The sequence below is a fragment of the Hippopotamus amphibius genome, chromosome 12 (genome assembly GCF_030028045.1).
Source record: "Hippopotamus amphibius kiboko isolate mHipAmp2 chromosome 12, mHipAmp2.hap2, whole genome shotgun sequence".
Lineage (NCBI taxonomy): Eukaryota > Metazoa > Chordata > Mammalia > Artiodactyla > Hippopotamidae > Hippopotamus > Hippopotamus amphibius.
The window spans coordinates 95,411,669-95,426,558 of NC_080197.1; the positions used below are offsets into that span (position 1 = coordinate 95,411,669).

At 34.4% G+C, this 14,890-nt stretch overlaps 1 protein-coding gene across 4 annotated transcripts in view; it reads right to left on the reverse strand.

The window, feature by feature from the left end:
• The window catches only part of CNTN1 (contactin 1), a 329,895-nt gene that overhangs the window by 142,339 nt on the left and 172,666 nt on the right, over window positions 1-14,890 (reverse strand). For all 4 annotated transcript variants that reach the window (XM_057703538.1, XM_057703537.1, XM_057703536.1 and 1 more), the window contains 4 exons: window positions 13,649-13,785; window positions 12,220-12,252; window positions 4,559-4,691; window positions 942-1,114 (listed from right to left, as the gene is read on the reverse strand). In XM_057703538.1, the coding sequence (XP_057559521.1) occupies window positions 942-1,114; window positions 4,559-4,691; window positions 12,220-12,252; window positions 13,649-13,709 (400 nt within the window). In that variant the 5' untranslated portion in view covers window positions 13,710-13,785. The remainder of the gene's footprint in view (window positions 1-941; window positions 1,115-4,558; window positions 4,692-12,219; window positions 12,253-13,648; window positions 13,786-14,890) is intronic.

Genomic DNA, 14,890 nt, shown 5'->3' on the forward strand with positions numbered 1-14,890 from the left:
CCATTTTAAAGAGAGCAGAATGTTGCTGCCGTTTGACTAGAATTTTCCTAAGAAAATATTGAGAGTCTTTTTTCCTTCGATGCAATTCAATCTGTGGTGAATCTCTTCAAGGACTGAGTTTATTATTTACATTCCCACTGTCACCACACCAGTTTAATCGGACTGTACTTCCTGACCCTGTATCATTCCCTCCTGGTGATCACTACTACCACTTGGGCCCACTTAAAATATCACTTTCATCTTATAATTCATTTTGCAAAATATTTAAATGGTGATTTATTAAGTCACGTAGGGAGACCACCTAGTCCAACTCCTCTTCCAACACACTCTTTGCTTTCAGAATCACCTCTAACTTATAGTTGAGCACAATGTTTCTCAAAATATTTTTCATTATTATTGTCCCTCAAAGGAGAAATTTCATTTAATTTAAACTTAAAATAAATTATTTACTTAATCAATTAAAAATTATTTTAATTTATTCCTAACAAGAAAAATTAATTACTAAGGAATAAAATTTTGTAGGAGAGCCATAGACCATTATGTTGTAACATCTAAGATGGCTCCCCCCACAAGAACCAATTGTCACTACTTTGGGGGTGATATCACCTCCACTGAGAATGCATAGCTTAGCACTTCCACTGACAGTAATTTTTAGAAACTTGCTCAAGATCTTTCTGAACTTGGCCTTAGTTTATCTTCCAGTGTTACCTTTCACCACTTCAAGTGCATCCACAATACCCCTCATTTCGAATTGCTCTCCCGAAATTTTTTCTTCTCTACACAATTTAGGCTCACTAATCTTGCGAGACCCATCTCATCTATAGAGTCATTCTCTCACTTTCTTTGCTTCTTGATTTCTCCTTTTGCTAAACTCTTGTAATAACATCTAAGTTTTACTTCACCTAAATGCATTTGACCTTTTTAAAGCTATGACTACTTACATCCAAAGCTCAGAGTTGCTTCAGTGCTTCTGACCATCCCGTAGTTATTTGATGCTAAGCAGTAATATATTCCAGCATCTTTCTGTTTGTCAGGATTGTTGATAACAAGGTTTCCTCCAACCATACTGTACCGATCACTTGTCAAATCAATATCCCCATTATTCATTCTCCACCTGTGAAAAAAATAAATCAATGTCATATCAAAGGTCAAGAGGACTGCAAACAGTGTACTAGGCTAACATCATTCTAAAATAATATGGCTACAGCTCCCTGTGAAGTCAGATGATTAAGTAGTTGACATATTAAGTCATTGAGTAGTATTTCGTCACATCCTATAATTCCATGTCTCTGGGCTCATGATTTATAATTTAGCTCAGGCACAGAAAAGTAAATGTTCAGGTGTGTGAAAAATTTTCCTTTTTTTTCATGAGGCATCCCAAAGGAAAAATATTTCACTGAAATTTGCTGCATAAACTGGTTACTTAGTAGATATACCTGGATTATAAATGATAACCATCTATGCACTAGTTAGATTCAATGCACAGATACACTGTATAAACTATTAAAAACATTACTCTAGCAGAAATAAAATATAAAATATCAATATCTGATTCTAAATACCAAAGTCATTTTTGAATAAAATTATTTGAAATCAGGCTTCTACTCAGTAGCTGTCATATTCTGACCACTAGAGGTCGATCTCACTATTTGAAAATGATTAAAGTCAATTGGGTCTGGTCTTCTAAGTCACAGATACACTATTTCAGGTGCCTATCTTTATGGCTATTGTGTTATGAATAAATTGACTAGAAACAGGAATCTAACTTTCTGGGTGAGACGATGAGAAGATTGCATATATAAAATAGTTTTCAATTAAGTTGATCACTTGTATCATTTTATAATCATTCTCTAGCAGGGTTAAAGTTCCATGACTTTTGCAATGTTCTAAGACAAGAGCCATGGTTAAACAGTGGGCTGTGGCCCCATCATTCACTGCCTGGCTGCACAATTCTGATTAGGGTCAGACTCTTTCCAAAAAAGGCCTAATAATTTTAAAATACTTTTTAATAAATCAAATTCCTGGAACATTTTTAGTTTTAACTTTTACGCTGTAGGAAGTAATTCAAAAGCAAACACAGAAAACTGTGCTTTGCACTTTGAAAACCTACCAAATACCAATCCAATGAATAAATCCTCCCCCTTGCCCCAGTTGATGGCAATACGGTCCCTGCCTGAACCGTCCAATACCAAGTCACTTAGCATTTGCCAAAGCAGTGGGTTTCCTTGTTGGGCAGTTCCAATTGTTATAGTTTTTTCTTCTATTATGTTTACTCCAAATTTTTATTTATCGTTTTACCTTCTTCCCAGTGGCTCTGATTCTGCCCTTGATGTTACATAGTGGTTAAGTTTTGCTGTGTCTGGGTAAGTTCACTGGTCTCTTATTTTTAGGAACAGGCACCATTGTTGTAATTCCTTTCACACAGCTTTAAATGCAATTTTTATTGGAGTTCTTGTTATTGTGGGGGACAAGGCAAGATAATGAAAGCCTCAAGGCTGATAAGTGAAAGGTAAATTTTCCCGTTGTACCTTTCATGGTGCTGCTATGAATAACAAATTATCACAGAACATGCCATAAATATAAAAGTACTATACGAACGACAGATTGCATGATTACCAAAGTTAGCATGGCTTGCCCAGAATATTAAGTAAATTTTTGTAACTGCAAGTGTTCTTCTGTCAGAGAAGCTGCATCATGAGCTGAATATTTTTTTCTTATTTTGCTGTCTAATGCAGATCACTTTCATAACAACTAAACATCTACTTCTCCTCTTCAGCTCTGTATATTATTGTGTAGTTAATCAGTCCATACTTGCCCTGGGGACTTAAGCGCTGATGCAACCTGCGGGAGGGAGTTGGTGAAGTATTTGTCAAGCAAAGTTTTGCTTCTTATGGTTATTTTTTAAATTTTGGTTAAAAGACTAAGTGGGGCTGGAGGAAGGGAGATACAGAAAGGTACTAATCAATATGTATAAAATTTTATTGATATAAAACTTTGCTTCTTACTCTCTGCTGGGTGGTGGTAGTGGGGGCAGCAAAGAGAAGCACCCATGCTTAGAACACTATCTGAGAGCAACCTCTTCTGCTCTTTTCTCTTCCATTGGAGCCTGGAGGCTGATTTGCTTCGGTTCCATGTATGAATGTCAAGGACAAAGTGTTACCGAATAACCATCACTGAAATAGCTTTGAAATGCTATCACCCTTGCTAGACAGATACATACTGAAAAAGATTATACGTTTCTTTGAAAGTCATTAAACCTGGGTTTCAGTCCTGGATCTGTGATTTACTAGCTCTGGAGCAAGTCAATTTACTTATTCAGAACTCATCTTCCTCTCCTTTAAAACTCTGTGCTTGGATTAAACCTACTCTACAGCCCCTATTATTTATACTACACCATGTCCATGATTATGTATATAAACTCTCATCATGCATGGTTTAAGGGTAGAAAAATATCTAGCCCATCAAATATTTTCAGAACAAATGTGTTATTTATAATTTATAAAATATCTACTTATATTGCACTCCCATGCATGAAATTGAAACAGTAAAAGTAATTTTGAAGAGATGGTGATTTTGTATATAAATTCATATTTTATTTTAAGAAAAAGATTATAATTATAGCCAGAGGCAAGAGAAAATGAGTTCAAGTAAAATTAAATGGGGGAAGAGGTATTTTCTATGATAACAACTTTTTAATAACAATAGAAAGTTATTGTTCTATCCATGAAAGGAAAAATCTACTACTAAAATCAACTTTGTTGAATGACAACCTTCAATTAACTCAGGTGACATTAACACACTAGAGCCCCAATTTCTCCATCAATCACTTGCTTTGCCTTCATGGAACCAAAATCCATTGGCATTTGGTTAATCTTTAAATCTTATTCTTTGTATCAGACTAGAAACTCTTAGTATCCTTTTCCGAAGACTCTGAAGCAAGAAAACCGACTGTTACTTTTTATAGTTATTTTTGATGTCATAAATAGGTACCCCAGAAAAACATAAAGAGATATGGTGTATAGATTGTCTGATAGGTAGACACATTTAAGAAATTTGTTTTGTTGTCTGGAATATAGATTTGAGCCTATTGAAAAAATGCTGCCTTCTAGAGTTACTTTTGTAAGAAGCCCTTTAAATGTGGTTAATATAGAAATGCTATCCATCATCTGTAGGTATGAATTATCCAGGCCAGTACATACAAAAACAGTTTATCCTCAAATGAATATATTTACATTGTGCATATTTTTCATATAACCATTTTCTTACTTAATAGCATGATCTCCATTAGCCAGTTTTTAAGTGGATAATATCAAATGGCACTGGCATTATCTGTGCAGGAAATAGGAAATGAATTATTTGCATATATTTAAGAAAATTATCTATTTGGATATTAAACAACTTTTTAAAACTAATCTGGTTGACACTATTTTTGTTAATGTCCCTGGACTTCATAGAAAACTTTATGCCATAGCTTTCTTTATAGATACAGGGTCGTAGATGTTGATCTGTAATCTTTAGTCCAACACTTCATTCTGAAAAGAGCAAAGAGGTACCTTACTTGTAAACTGGAAAAGGGCTGGCTCGTGCCCTACAGTTTAGTGAAACTTTTCCTTCCGGTGACTCCTCTGGATAAATGGTATTGATTGGTTGTTCTTCAAAAATTGGTCCAAATCCTTTGTCTTCCTCAGAAACTATAAGAAAAATAAAATTATTTTACATTGTTCTATTTTATAAATCAAAGAAAATTTGGGTACATTAAAAAAGTGTTTTGAAAAAAAAGATCAAAAACACGGAATGTCCATTTTCACTCACACCGAAGACATTTGCCTCTATAATCCTGAAGAAAATGTTTAGGTTCTTATTCAAAATTCCTTTCTGCCCATCTGTCATCATTTCTCCAAAAGCACTCTGTTGCCATGTTTAACGATTTACGGCTCCTCAAACAAGTCATGCTTTCATGCCTCTGAGACTTTGCATATGCTTTTCCTCTTTCTGAAATTACCATTTGACTTTTCTCCTCCTATCAAAATTTGTACAGTCTTTGGACTTAGTCATAGAGTTAGTTTCTTCAGGAAGCCATCTCTCGAACCCCTCCTAGCTTTCATTGGTCCTCATTTGTGTTCTTATAACTCCCTATCAGGCTTAAGGCACTTAACACACCTGCTGTAATTCTTGATGCAATTTTCTGTTTCACTAGATTGCAGATGCTTGGGGACAGCATCTCTGTACCTCATTCTCCTCGCTAGCTGTCTAGCAGTCTGGAACAAAATAGCTGCTTCACAATTTTGAACAAAAGAATGAATGAATTTCTAGATGCTCTGAGGAAATGAGTCCTTTTGGGGGTCAGTTCTTGCTTTGCTTTTGTTTTTGTCTTTAAACATGTGACCAGCACTGGTACTTAGCGACATCTAGAATAATCAGTAAACTAATTACATGGATATGGGATCTGGCCACCTGGTTTAAAATCTACCACAAAAATACACGTGTTGAGAAGCTGTTGTTCCTGACAGTGTATCCTCTCCGGAGGGAGGAGTGACACCTTACAGCAGGATGAGGAGAAGAGAATCACTCACATGTCATCAGTGTGGCAGCAGTTACAGAGTACAGCTGAAAGCCATGTGCCCCAAATGAATTAATACTGATGTGTATGGCTAGAAAGGAGGAATATTCTTACATGGGATCCTAGGAATGTCTTTGCTTGATCAAAAGCTATGGTTCACTCCTCCAATTTATTTTTTAAGAGACAGCTTAAGGCAAATGTTACACTGAAATTTTGGCTGTTCTAACATTCCACTTGAGGCTAAGAGCTTTCTTTCGCTTTCTGTTAACAAGCAGTTTAATTATATCTTTTAAATCTTGCCTTACTAGTGCTTAGCAGTGCTTTTGGAAAAATTACTTAATGTTTCCAAACCTTAATATCACCCTGTATAAAATCAGGATAATAAACTCTACCTCATGCAACTATTGGAAGAATTACCTAGAGACAACCCATGTATGACTGCTGTCTTATAATCAAAAATCAATAACTACTGATTTTTCCAACATTGTCATGAATTTGCCAATCTTTTCAAAACTTAATTTACATTTCATATATTATCAACTCTTAGACCAATTCTAAAAGCTTCAGGGGCCAAGTTTTATTTGTTTTTGTAGCTCTGGTGCCATAAGCATTGTGTCAGTAGGTATTTCTGTGTACAGAAATGGTTAATTAAGGCCTTACGTTAGTTTCTCCCATTATTTTAATTGGTTTAATTTTTCTAAACTGGCCTGAAATATTTCAAAGGGAGATGCTTCATTTTTAGATGGAATTTGCTGAAATTGCCATTCAAGAATTTATAGACCTCAGTTACATTCCAAAACCACCATCCTATTTCAGACAGCAGCTAAATCGCAGGATCAGAATTGGAGGAACTAGGGGAACTGGGATTTAGCTCCAGCTGTACAGTTTTCTAGCTATTGTTTTATACAAGTCGTTTGTTCTACATGGTGTCCACAGTTTAAAAAAAGAAAGGAATAGGGGCATGTGCCCTAAGGACTCCACAGGCCTACTGCAACCATAAGTAAGACGATGAATGCAAGGTGTTCATGGACGTCCTCTGCTAATGATTTTGAAGTTCTGCTCTGAGCTGTGTCTAGTTCCATATCCTTGAGACTGTAAAAACTAGAAATGCATATGATGTTTTCTGTCTCACTTCTAATAACTACCTAAGGATGCCCAATGTTTTCTGGCCTTTCAGGAAGTAATAGCATGCCATGGAAAAATGAGAAATGAATCCCAAATCTTGATAACGAGACCTTCATTTGGATGTAGGGCCTAGATTTTCTGATCTCTGAAAGAAATGGCCTTGGACTTATTTACAAGAAAAGTCGTATACAATAAAATAGCATACGACTCATAAGCTCTTCCTTGAGTTTCTCCAATTGCCCAGCTTTTCTGACTGGAGCAGTTTAGTAAACCTGCTGCCCTGGAGATTCTGTTGTTTCTTCCCATTTCACACAAAAATGCTTAAAAAAAAACAAGCAGAGAACTTCAATTTTATTAACGTATTTTGATTTTCTTCTTGAAGGAAGATGACTTCTCACTTTACCCTCTGATGAATAATGAATTTAGTGTGAAGTTTTTCAAACAAATTTTTAAAAAAATCTAAATAGGCTAAATATTTAGAATACTAAAAATAAATACTGTTTAGGAAGTTTAAAGCTCATGAATATCTTCTACGTACACTGCATTTATACACAAGCCTGATGATTATGGTGTTATTGTCATTACCAATGGAAAAGATCATCAAATCTAAGGAAGAATGGATGTTTGGTGCAATTATACACATAATTTAAACAGAAGCCCACTGATCTGCACTGGATTAGATCTTGAGTTTCAATTTGTTACACCTGCAGTAGCATAAGGATTTTAGATGATCATCTGCAAGGCTACAGTTTGATGAACTAGAGGTGTTGGTAATCCTTAATTCAGTCAATGATTTGGTTCTGACCTTGCATATGATGAAGAGTTTTGAGATATAATGCCAAAAGAATGATCCATGAAAGGAAAAACAATTGATAATTTGGACTTTACTCAAATTTAAAAGTTCTGTTTGTGAAATGCACTGTTAAGAGAATTTCAGGTCTTGGTTCAAGGTTAGGGATTTTTCTTTGGGTCTATTCCAACTTGCACTGGAGAATTTTGGAATAAGCAGAAAATTGCAAAGACTTCCAACTAATTAAATATCTACTTCATTTAATAATAGTGATGACACACTATTTCACAAATTTTGAACTCATTTCAATAGGTGCAGGGTTGCATTAACTAAAGATTCTTTAACATTATTATATTTCCAATGTAGAAAAAGTTTATCTTCACCTGTCTAGTATCTGCTTTTCAAGTGCCCTCTGGTAGTGCCATTATAGGGATTGTAGCAATCCTGAATTCTCAATTTAATTTATAATTTTATCAGCTTTCTTGGAAAAGCTACTTTTATCACTTTGAAATAAAGCGAGTTCTGTTCTTTCCAAATTGCCTTGATTATTTCAAGTATTGTATGGTGCCTTGAAATACAACAAAGACAGCTGCACGTAAACATACATCTATGTGGAGGTAGAGATTAGTTGGTAGACTTGCATATTTTCAGAAAATGCATGGTTTTAAATTGTTTCCTTTGATAGTGTATCTTTTGATTTTAAGGTATGTGTCCTTGAGATAAAAATTGGTCAGCTTTCAGAAAACTAAACATATGTTTATGGTTTCTTCATCATGATTGTAATGCTTAATTTTTTTTCTGGAAAAGATATCAGCAATGGAAATTTCCATTGAAAATAATGGAATGCCTCATGTTAAAAAGATAGGCCTATATCTATTGATAGGCAATCCCTCAAAGGATAGATGTAAAGATAAAACACTTCAGGGTGAGTTGAGTTGAAGTTTATAGGTCAAACTGGATATTATCAGTGCCCCAGGCTATTTTTCCTCAATGACAAGTGCTTTTCCAAAATTATATGCAGATATTTCCTAGTACTCCACTTCCACTGCCCTTTATAGGAAGAGACAATGAAACATTTAAGGGTTAAAGATATGAAGCTAATTTCCAAAAAATACTGAATTTATTTTTTACTTTGAGAAAATATTACATTTAAGATATTTCCCTTTTCCCATTTTCTAGATCAAAAGCAGAATATGATACACTTCACATCACATTAGTGTTTCTAGTTAGTATTATTTTATAAATACACATTTCTTGCTTTTCTAAAATTTTCAAGCCTGAAAAATATAATGTATTTTATCAGATCACTTACCAATGACTCTATACATTTTATTCTGAGAATATATTTGGGCTCTTGGAAGATAAATTACTCAACACAAGCTTTTGAATTGCTTTGACATGCTCAGTGTGAACTTCTGAATGTGAACTTCATACCCCCCTTGAAGACTATCCGAGCTCATTGCTCTGTTAACTTAGCTAGGGCACTCAGATCAAGGGCACTTTTCCGGGGGGGGAGTACAACACAAGGTTCAGCAAAGGATCCATTAATGGAAGCATTATAAACTCTGTCAACAAAAATTAAGCCATCCATTGCTTTTATTCTAGGGGCATGGAAATAATTAGATGACAAATTATCATGCTTTAGAAGTATTACGGGGTTAAAGGGTATAAGAAAAAAGAAACAAATTGATAATATGTTAAAAAGAAGATTATTTTTAAAACACACACTCTTTTTTTTGTACCAGATATATTCTTCTACAAAGGAGCACACAATTATATAGATGACTTCTCAAGCTAACTGAAGACAGCACTTCACTCTTTTTTTGATCTACTCAATGCAGATTTGTTTATTTTCTACCATATAGTGGTAATCTATTGCAGAAATAAGTTAATTTCTTAAATTTGATCAAGAATATTAACAGAAAAAAGAAATTATATAAGGATATTTGCTGTTAAATTCACGAATGTGAGCAACAGGCAAAAACTGCTGCTTTTTTTCAGTAGCATTCTCAGTTTCACAGTTAATGTAATCATTTAGGTGTGTGATCTTAAATGGGATTACTTCACCTCTCACTATGTAGAGACTGTTCACTGTAACCTTGCTATTCTATTTCATCTCTGGAAATGGAAAGCATCATTACAATTTGTGCTTGAGAGTTATTTTTTATTCGTTTTATATTCATTATGAGACAAAACCTACTTCTCACTCTGTAATATGTCATCTCAATCTGTTAGTTTTCAAACATAATTTTATATAAGTGTGCTGTAATAAGAATCTCAGGAAAAAATCTATTAGAAAAAAAGCAATGAAAACAAAATTTTAACAGAGTGTAACATTAGAATTTCTACAATATTTACCACGTTACAGTGGTTACAGGATGGGGAGTGTTATAAGCTTTCCTGAAATACAGTAAACTCTCTAAATGAGACAATATTTAAATTGGCTCAAAACCTACTTCTTGTCTGCATTGTCAATCATTCCCCACGGATAGCACAAGGATGTTTAGGGTTTAGGCTTTCAGTACTCTGGTGCCCTAATTCTTTAGTCTCATGGGTAATAGGTAACATTGTAATAACGTACCATAACTAAAATATAAGGAGTTGGTCTTGAGGATGTGCAGCAATCCAATTATTAGAAGGAAGACTGGGATCAGATTAGTCGAATGGTTAAGTTGACTAAATTTTCCCTTGCATGGCTTTACCTGCCTAAGAAGAGCCTGTCACATTTCTTGATGGCAACCACTTTTTGACCTATGGTCCAACCCTGAAGCTCTAGACACTGTGTTTTGCATAACCATCTGGGCATCTGTCCACACCTACCTTATACTGCCTGAAGCCAAGGAATACTAAGGGTACCAGAAGCTGAAAGAGGCAAGGCAGGAGCTTTCCTCTACAGGTTTCACTGGAAGCATGACCCTGATATCTCCTTGGTTTGGGACTTCTAGCCTCCAGAACTGTGAGACAATACATTTCTGTTGCTCTAAGCCACCCAGTTGGTGGTACTTTTATTATAGCTATAGCAGTCCTAGGAAAACAATACATGTATTACACTTAATAATAAACTGTTAGGCTTCCCTGGCGGTGCAGTGGTTAAGAATCCACCTGCCAATGCAGGGGACACGGATTCGAGCCCTGGGCCAGGAAGATCCCACGTGCCACAGAGCAACTAAGCCTGTGCGCCACAACTACTAAGCCTGTACTCTGGAGCCCATGAGCCACAGCTACTGAAGCCCGCGTGCCGAGAGCCCACGCTCCACAACAAGAGAAGCCACCACAATGAGAAACCCGTGCACCACAATGAAGAGTAGCCCCCGCTCACCACAACTAGAGAAAGCCCGTGCACAGCAACGAAGACCCAACATAGCCAATAAATAAAATAAATAAATAATAAAAAATAGTAAAATAAAAAATAAGAAACTGTTGAACTTTAATGAACTAGCCTTCCTCAAATTTATCTGACAATGAAACCCTACTAACATCCTGCCAAACAAGTGTTCTTTGAATTAGTGACCTAATACAGCCCATATGTGCCCACCTCTGTACTTTATTTGTGCCACTTCCTCTAAGAATCAGCTCCATGTCTAATAATTTAAGTACTTCAAGTTTCGCTTACTTACTAGCTCCATCATTAAATATTCATTAATTTCTCAAAGTATTTCAAAGCGCTTATTATATTTTTCTTACAAATTTGTTATCTATTTACTTTTATTTTTCTCTATTGTATGTAAGGTTCTTGAAGTCAAGGAACCTATCTCACTGATCTTTATATAGCCTACCTGTAGTCCCTTAACTCACAAGGAGGAAGCAGAAATAGCTTTGATGTGCTTCATGCTAGGACTTTCCTTTCTCTTAACCCCTATAGATGGAAATTCTGAGCCACTCTGGCACGAATATCTTGCTTTAGTATGGAAGTTGTAGCACTGGTTGCTCAGTTATTCTTCCTAATTATTTATTCTCCTACCACTATGCTGTGGCTTTTATCAGTTACCAGTTTTACCATGTTTATTGAGCACATACTACATAGGTCACTGTGCTGGAAGCTATTGTCACATTATTTTTTAGTCCTCACAAGAATCCTGTGATTTTTACACATTGGAAATTTGAGTCTCATAGAAGCCCAATAATTTGCACAAGATCACATAGCTAGTGAATACCAGGTTGAATATGTAAATTCAAGCAGGTCCTACTCTAGACTCTTATTTTTTCAGTCTACTATACTGCCTGTATTTCTGGCAAGAACTGTTCAGTGGATGAAATAGAATCTAAATTAGCAGGATTGCTAATTATATTCAATAAACAATAAACAACAAATTTTGCATTGTCTTTGGATTTCTAATTAAACTGAATCTTAAGGTTCCAAGTTCATTAACTGTAATTCTCTCTCTTGCAACAAAGCAGGAGGCTTTCAAAATAAGCTAGATTTTTACAATTTTGAAAATATTGCTTCAAAATGTAGTAGCATAGGATTGTTACAAAGCATGCAGGAAAAAAAGACAGGTTGCATTGAATATATTTCATCTGCTACAGTCCTCTAGGTGGATATTTGTTTGTGGCATATCCATTCATTCATTTTAGCAATCAAACAAGTTGCCTGAAGACCCCAGATAAACCATCTTACAAAATGTCCAAGTGCTCTAACGTTAACCACTTGCTTTAAGTTTGAAGAGTTAATAGCTTAAGGCAGAGATGAAATATGATTTATTTGAAGAAAGGTATTTAAAAATTTACCCTTTCATAAACTTACCTCCATGACCATACCTTCTGTGCCATGTAAACTCTAAAAAGAAAAAAAGAAAAAGAAAAAAATTAATTCCAAAGCAGCTCTTCAGGTTGTGGTTTCAAACATCACTCAAATAACTGAGATATTAGTTAATGAAATGAGATTACTGGCCCTTCACTATTAAGGCTGAAGTATCACCATACCTTCACAAATATTTATTTCTGGTCTTTGCATTTTTATAGTTGTAGCGCTAAAATTTATGGTCACCAGAATTAGTATGGATTTTCAGTACTAATAAGATTTTTTTTATTATTTTATTCATAAAGATAAGAAAGCAATAATAATCCTACCACAAAATTTTTCCTTATTATATTACATAATATATATGTGTGTGTATGTCTATATAATTACTGTGGTTATATCAACATCATTAAAATTCTTAAGTACTGATAAAATTATTATTTTTTTAAATTCTGAAGTCATCATAATAAACATTACTCCCCAAAATAAAATAGCATTTTTATTTCCTTAATAATAAATACGAAATACAGTAGGATGCCCATCAAGTCCATCATTAAAGCAATCAAAGAGGATTGATTAATGAAAAGATGAGATCCATCTACGTCTTCAACTTAATAGCAACTCAACAAGTACTGAACTAAGGTAATTGAGACAAAGATATCAGAAAAAAATTTATTGTTAGAAAACATAAAACTATAATGTACCTCTCCTTGTAGAAAACATTTCTGAATCTTTCACACTTGTCTTTGAAAGATATAAATATAGTATTCGTTTATCCTAAAACTATAACATGCTTAAAACGGCTTTGTTACTCTTAATTCCTAAATATACTGCAGATTATTTTTGAATTGTTTTTCATAAGATTGAGCAGCCAATAATAAAAGTTAACTTATATTAACTTATAAATAAATCAAGAACAGAGGTAACAAAAGCTTAAAACCGATTATTTTTTATTATTTTACTATATTTTACTTTTATGTATGCTAATGAGGTTGTCTATTATACCTATATAGTGAACATACTATACGTAGTATAGTGAACATAATGGTGAGCTGTTGCATAACTTTTCTGCCACCAGATTTAATGATTTCAAGTTGAAATTGACAATAGTAGGACGATTTACTCTCCAGGAACTGGCAAATGCTACACAGTAGGAATTTTTTCCCCCTCCCAGAGATCCAGATTTTAAACATTTACCTGCACATCACTATATAAGATTGACTGACTAAATCTTGTGAACTTTTAATTGAAACTAAAAAAAGAAAAGGAAAAAAAAGAAGGGGTCAACCTTAATACATATGAATTTACTTGTCTGATTCAGGTGTCAAAAGAAAAATTTAATTCTAACTTTATACACCAGATTCAATGAAGTGAAAAGAATATTGATTACATTGGCATAATTTATGGAGGTTATACCAAGGATATTTCTTACCTGATAGACAGGTTGTGAAAGATACTATCACAAGGTGACTGACCAGTAACCACATTTTCATCTTGTGTTCAGTAGAGGTTAGGCTCAGTTTTCAAAAAGAAGCTTTAACTTTATGGCAGTTGGAAAATATTAAACACCTGCATAAAGAAGAGAAGAGGAGAGGAGAAGAGACGAGAGGTGAGGAGAGGAGAGGAGAGGAGCGGAGAGGAGAGGAGAGGAGAGGAGAGGAGAGAAAGGATAAGGAAAAAGAAAGGAAAGGAAGGGAAAATGTTCATCATTTGGGGTCAGCAACATTACCAATTCTATTCTATTTTATGTTTCTTGTTTGCAGAATGTTTTAGTTTCTTTAAATACGCCTGTAAACATCATGTTGTAATAAAAAGAGTAGATTCTGTATCAGGGCTTCAGCTGCCTCCCAGTATTGAGATTGTAAGAAACATGAGCAAGTCACTCAATTGATATGTTTCAGTTTTTAACTTTTTAATAACTGAGGATAGTAATATGTTTTTACAAACAGTACAGTTGTGAACATTTCAATATTAATTATTTTAATTGAAGGTTAAATTTACTCAAAGGGCTGGTAGAAAGATTTAATAACCGATATATTTGTATAAGAGCTTTGTAAATGCATAGACGCTATACAAAGGTTATATGTCAGCATTGCCTGTTGGTAGCTTATGGAAAATTTTTGCCAGAAATGCTAATTTTTAAATGTTAAAATATATTGATTAATAATATATTCATTCCCTTTCCCCTCTTTCACTTCTTTGCTTGATTCATTCAACAAAAAGTAAATAATTGCTCCTTATAAGGGAGAATCTAGGTTTTGTGTGGCCAAATCTTTAAAATTTGGAGAGGCATCTTTAAAGATAAGAAGACAAAATTACTAGTATAAACTAAGCCACAAAACTATGCAGCACTCTAAGTAAAATATCTTGCTTTTACAAATTTTGCAAAAGCTATAATGCATGATTATATTAGTGAGGTTTCAGGGTGTTGAAATAGCTTCATGTAAGTGTGGGGCCCCACGATTTAAGCTTCATTATTTTCTTTGTAAATCCATCTGGGACCAAGAATATAGATAAAGGAATCAAAAAGAAAGACATATTCTGCTTGCCCTTAAGAAGTTCACAGATCAATAGGAAGGCATATGTGTACACAAGTCAAGGCAAGGAGATACTTGTTTGGATTTATGTGCTATTAAACTTGAAAGCATATTAATCATTTTAATTAAAAGCACTG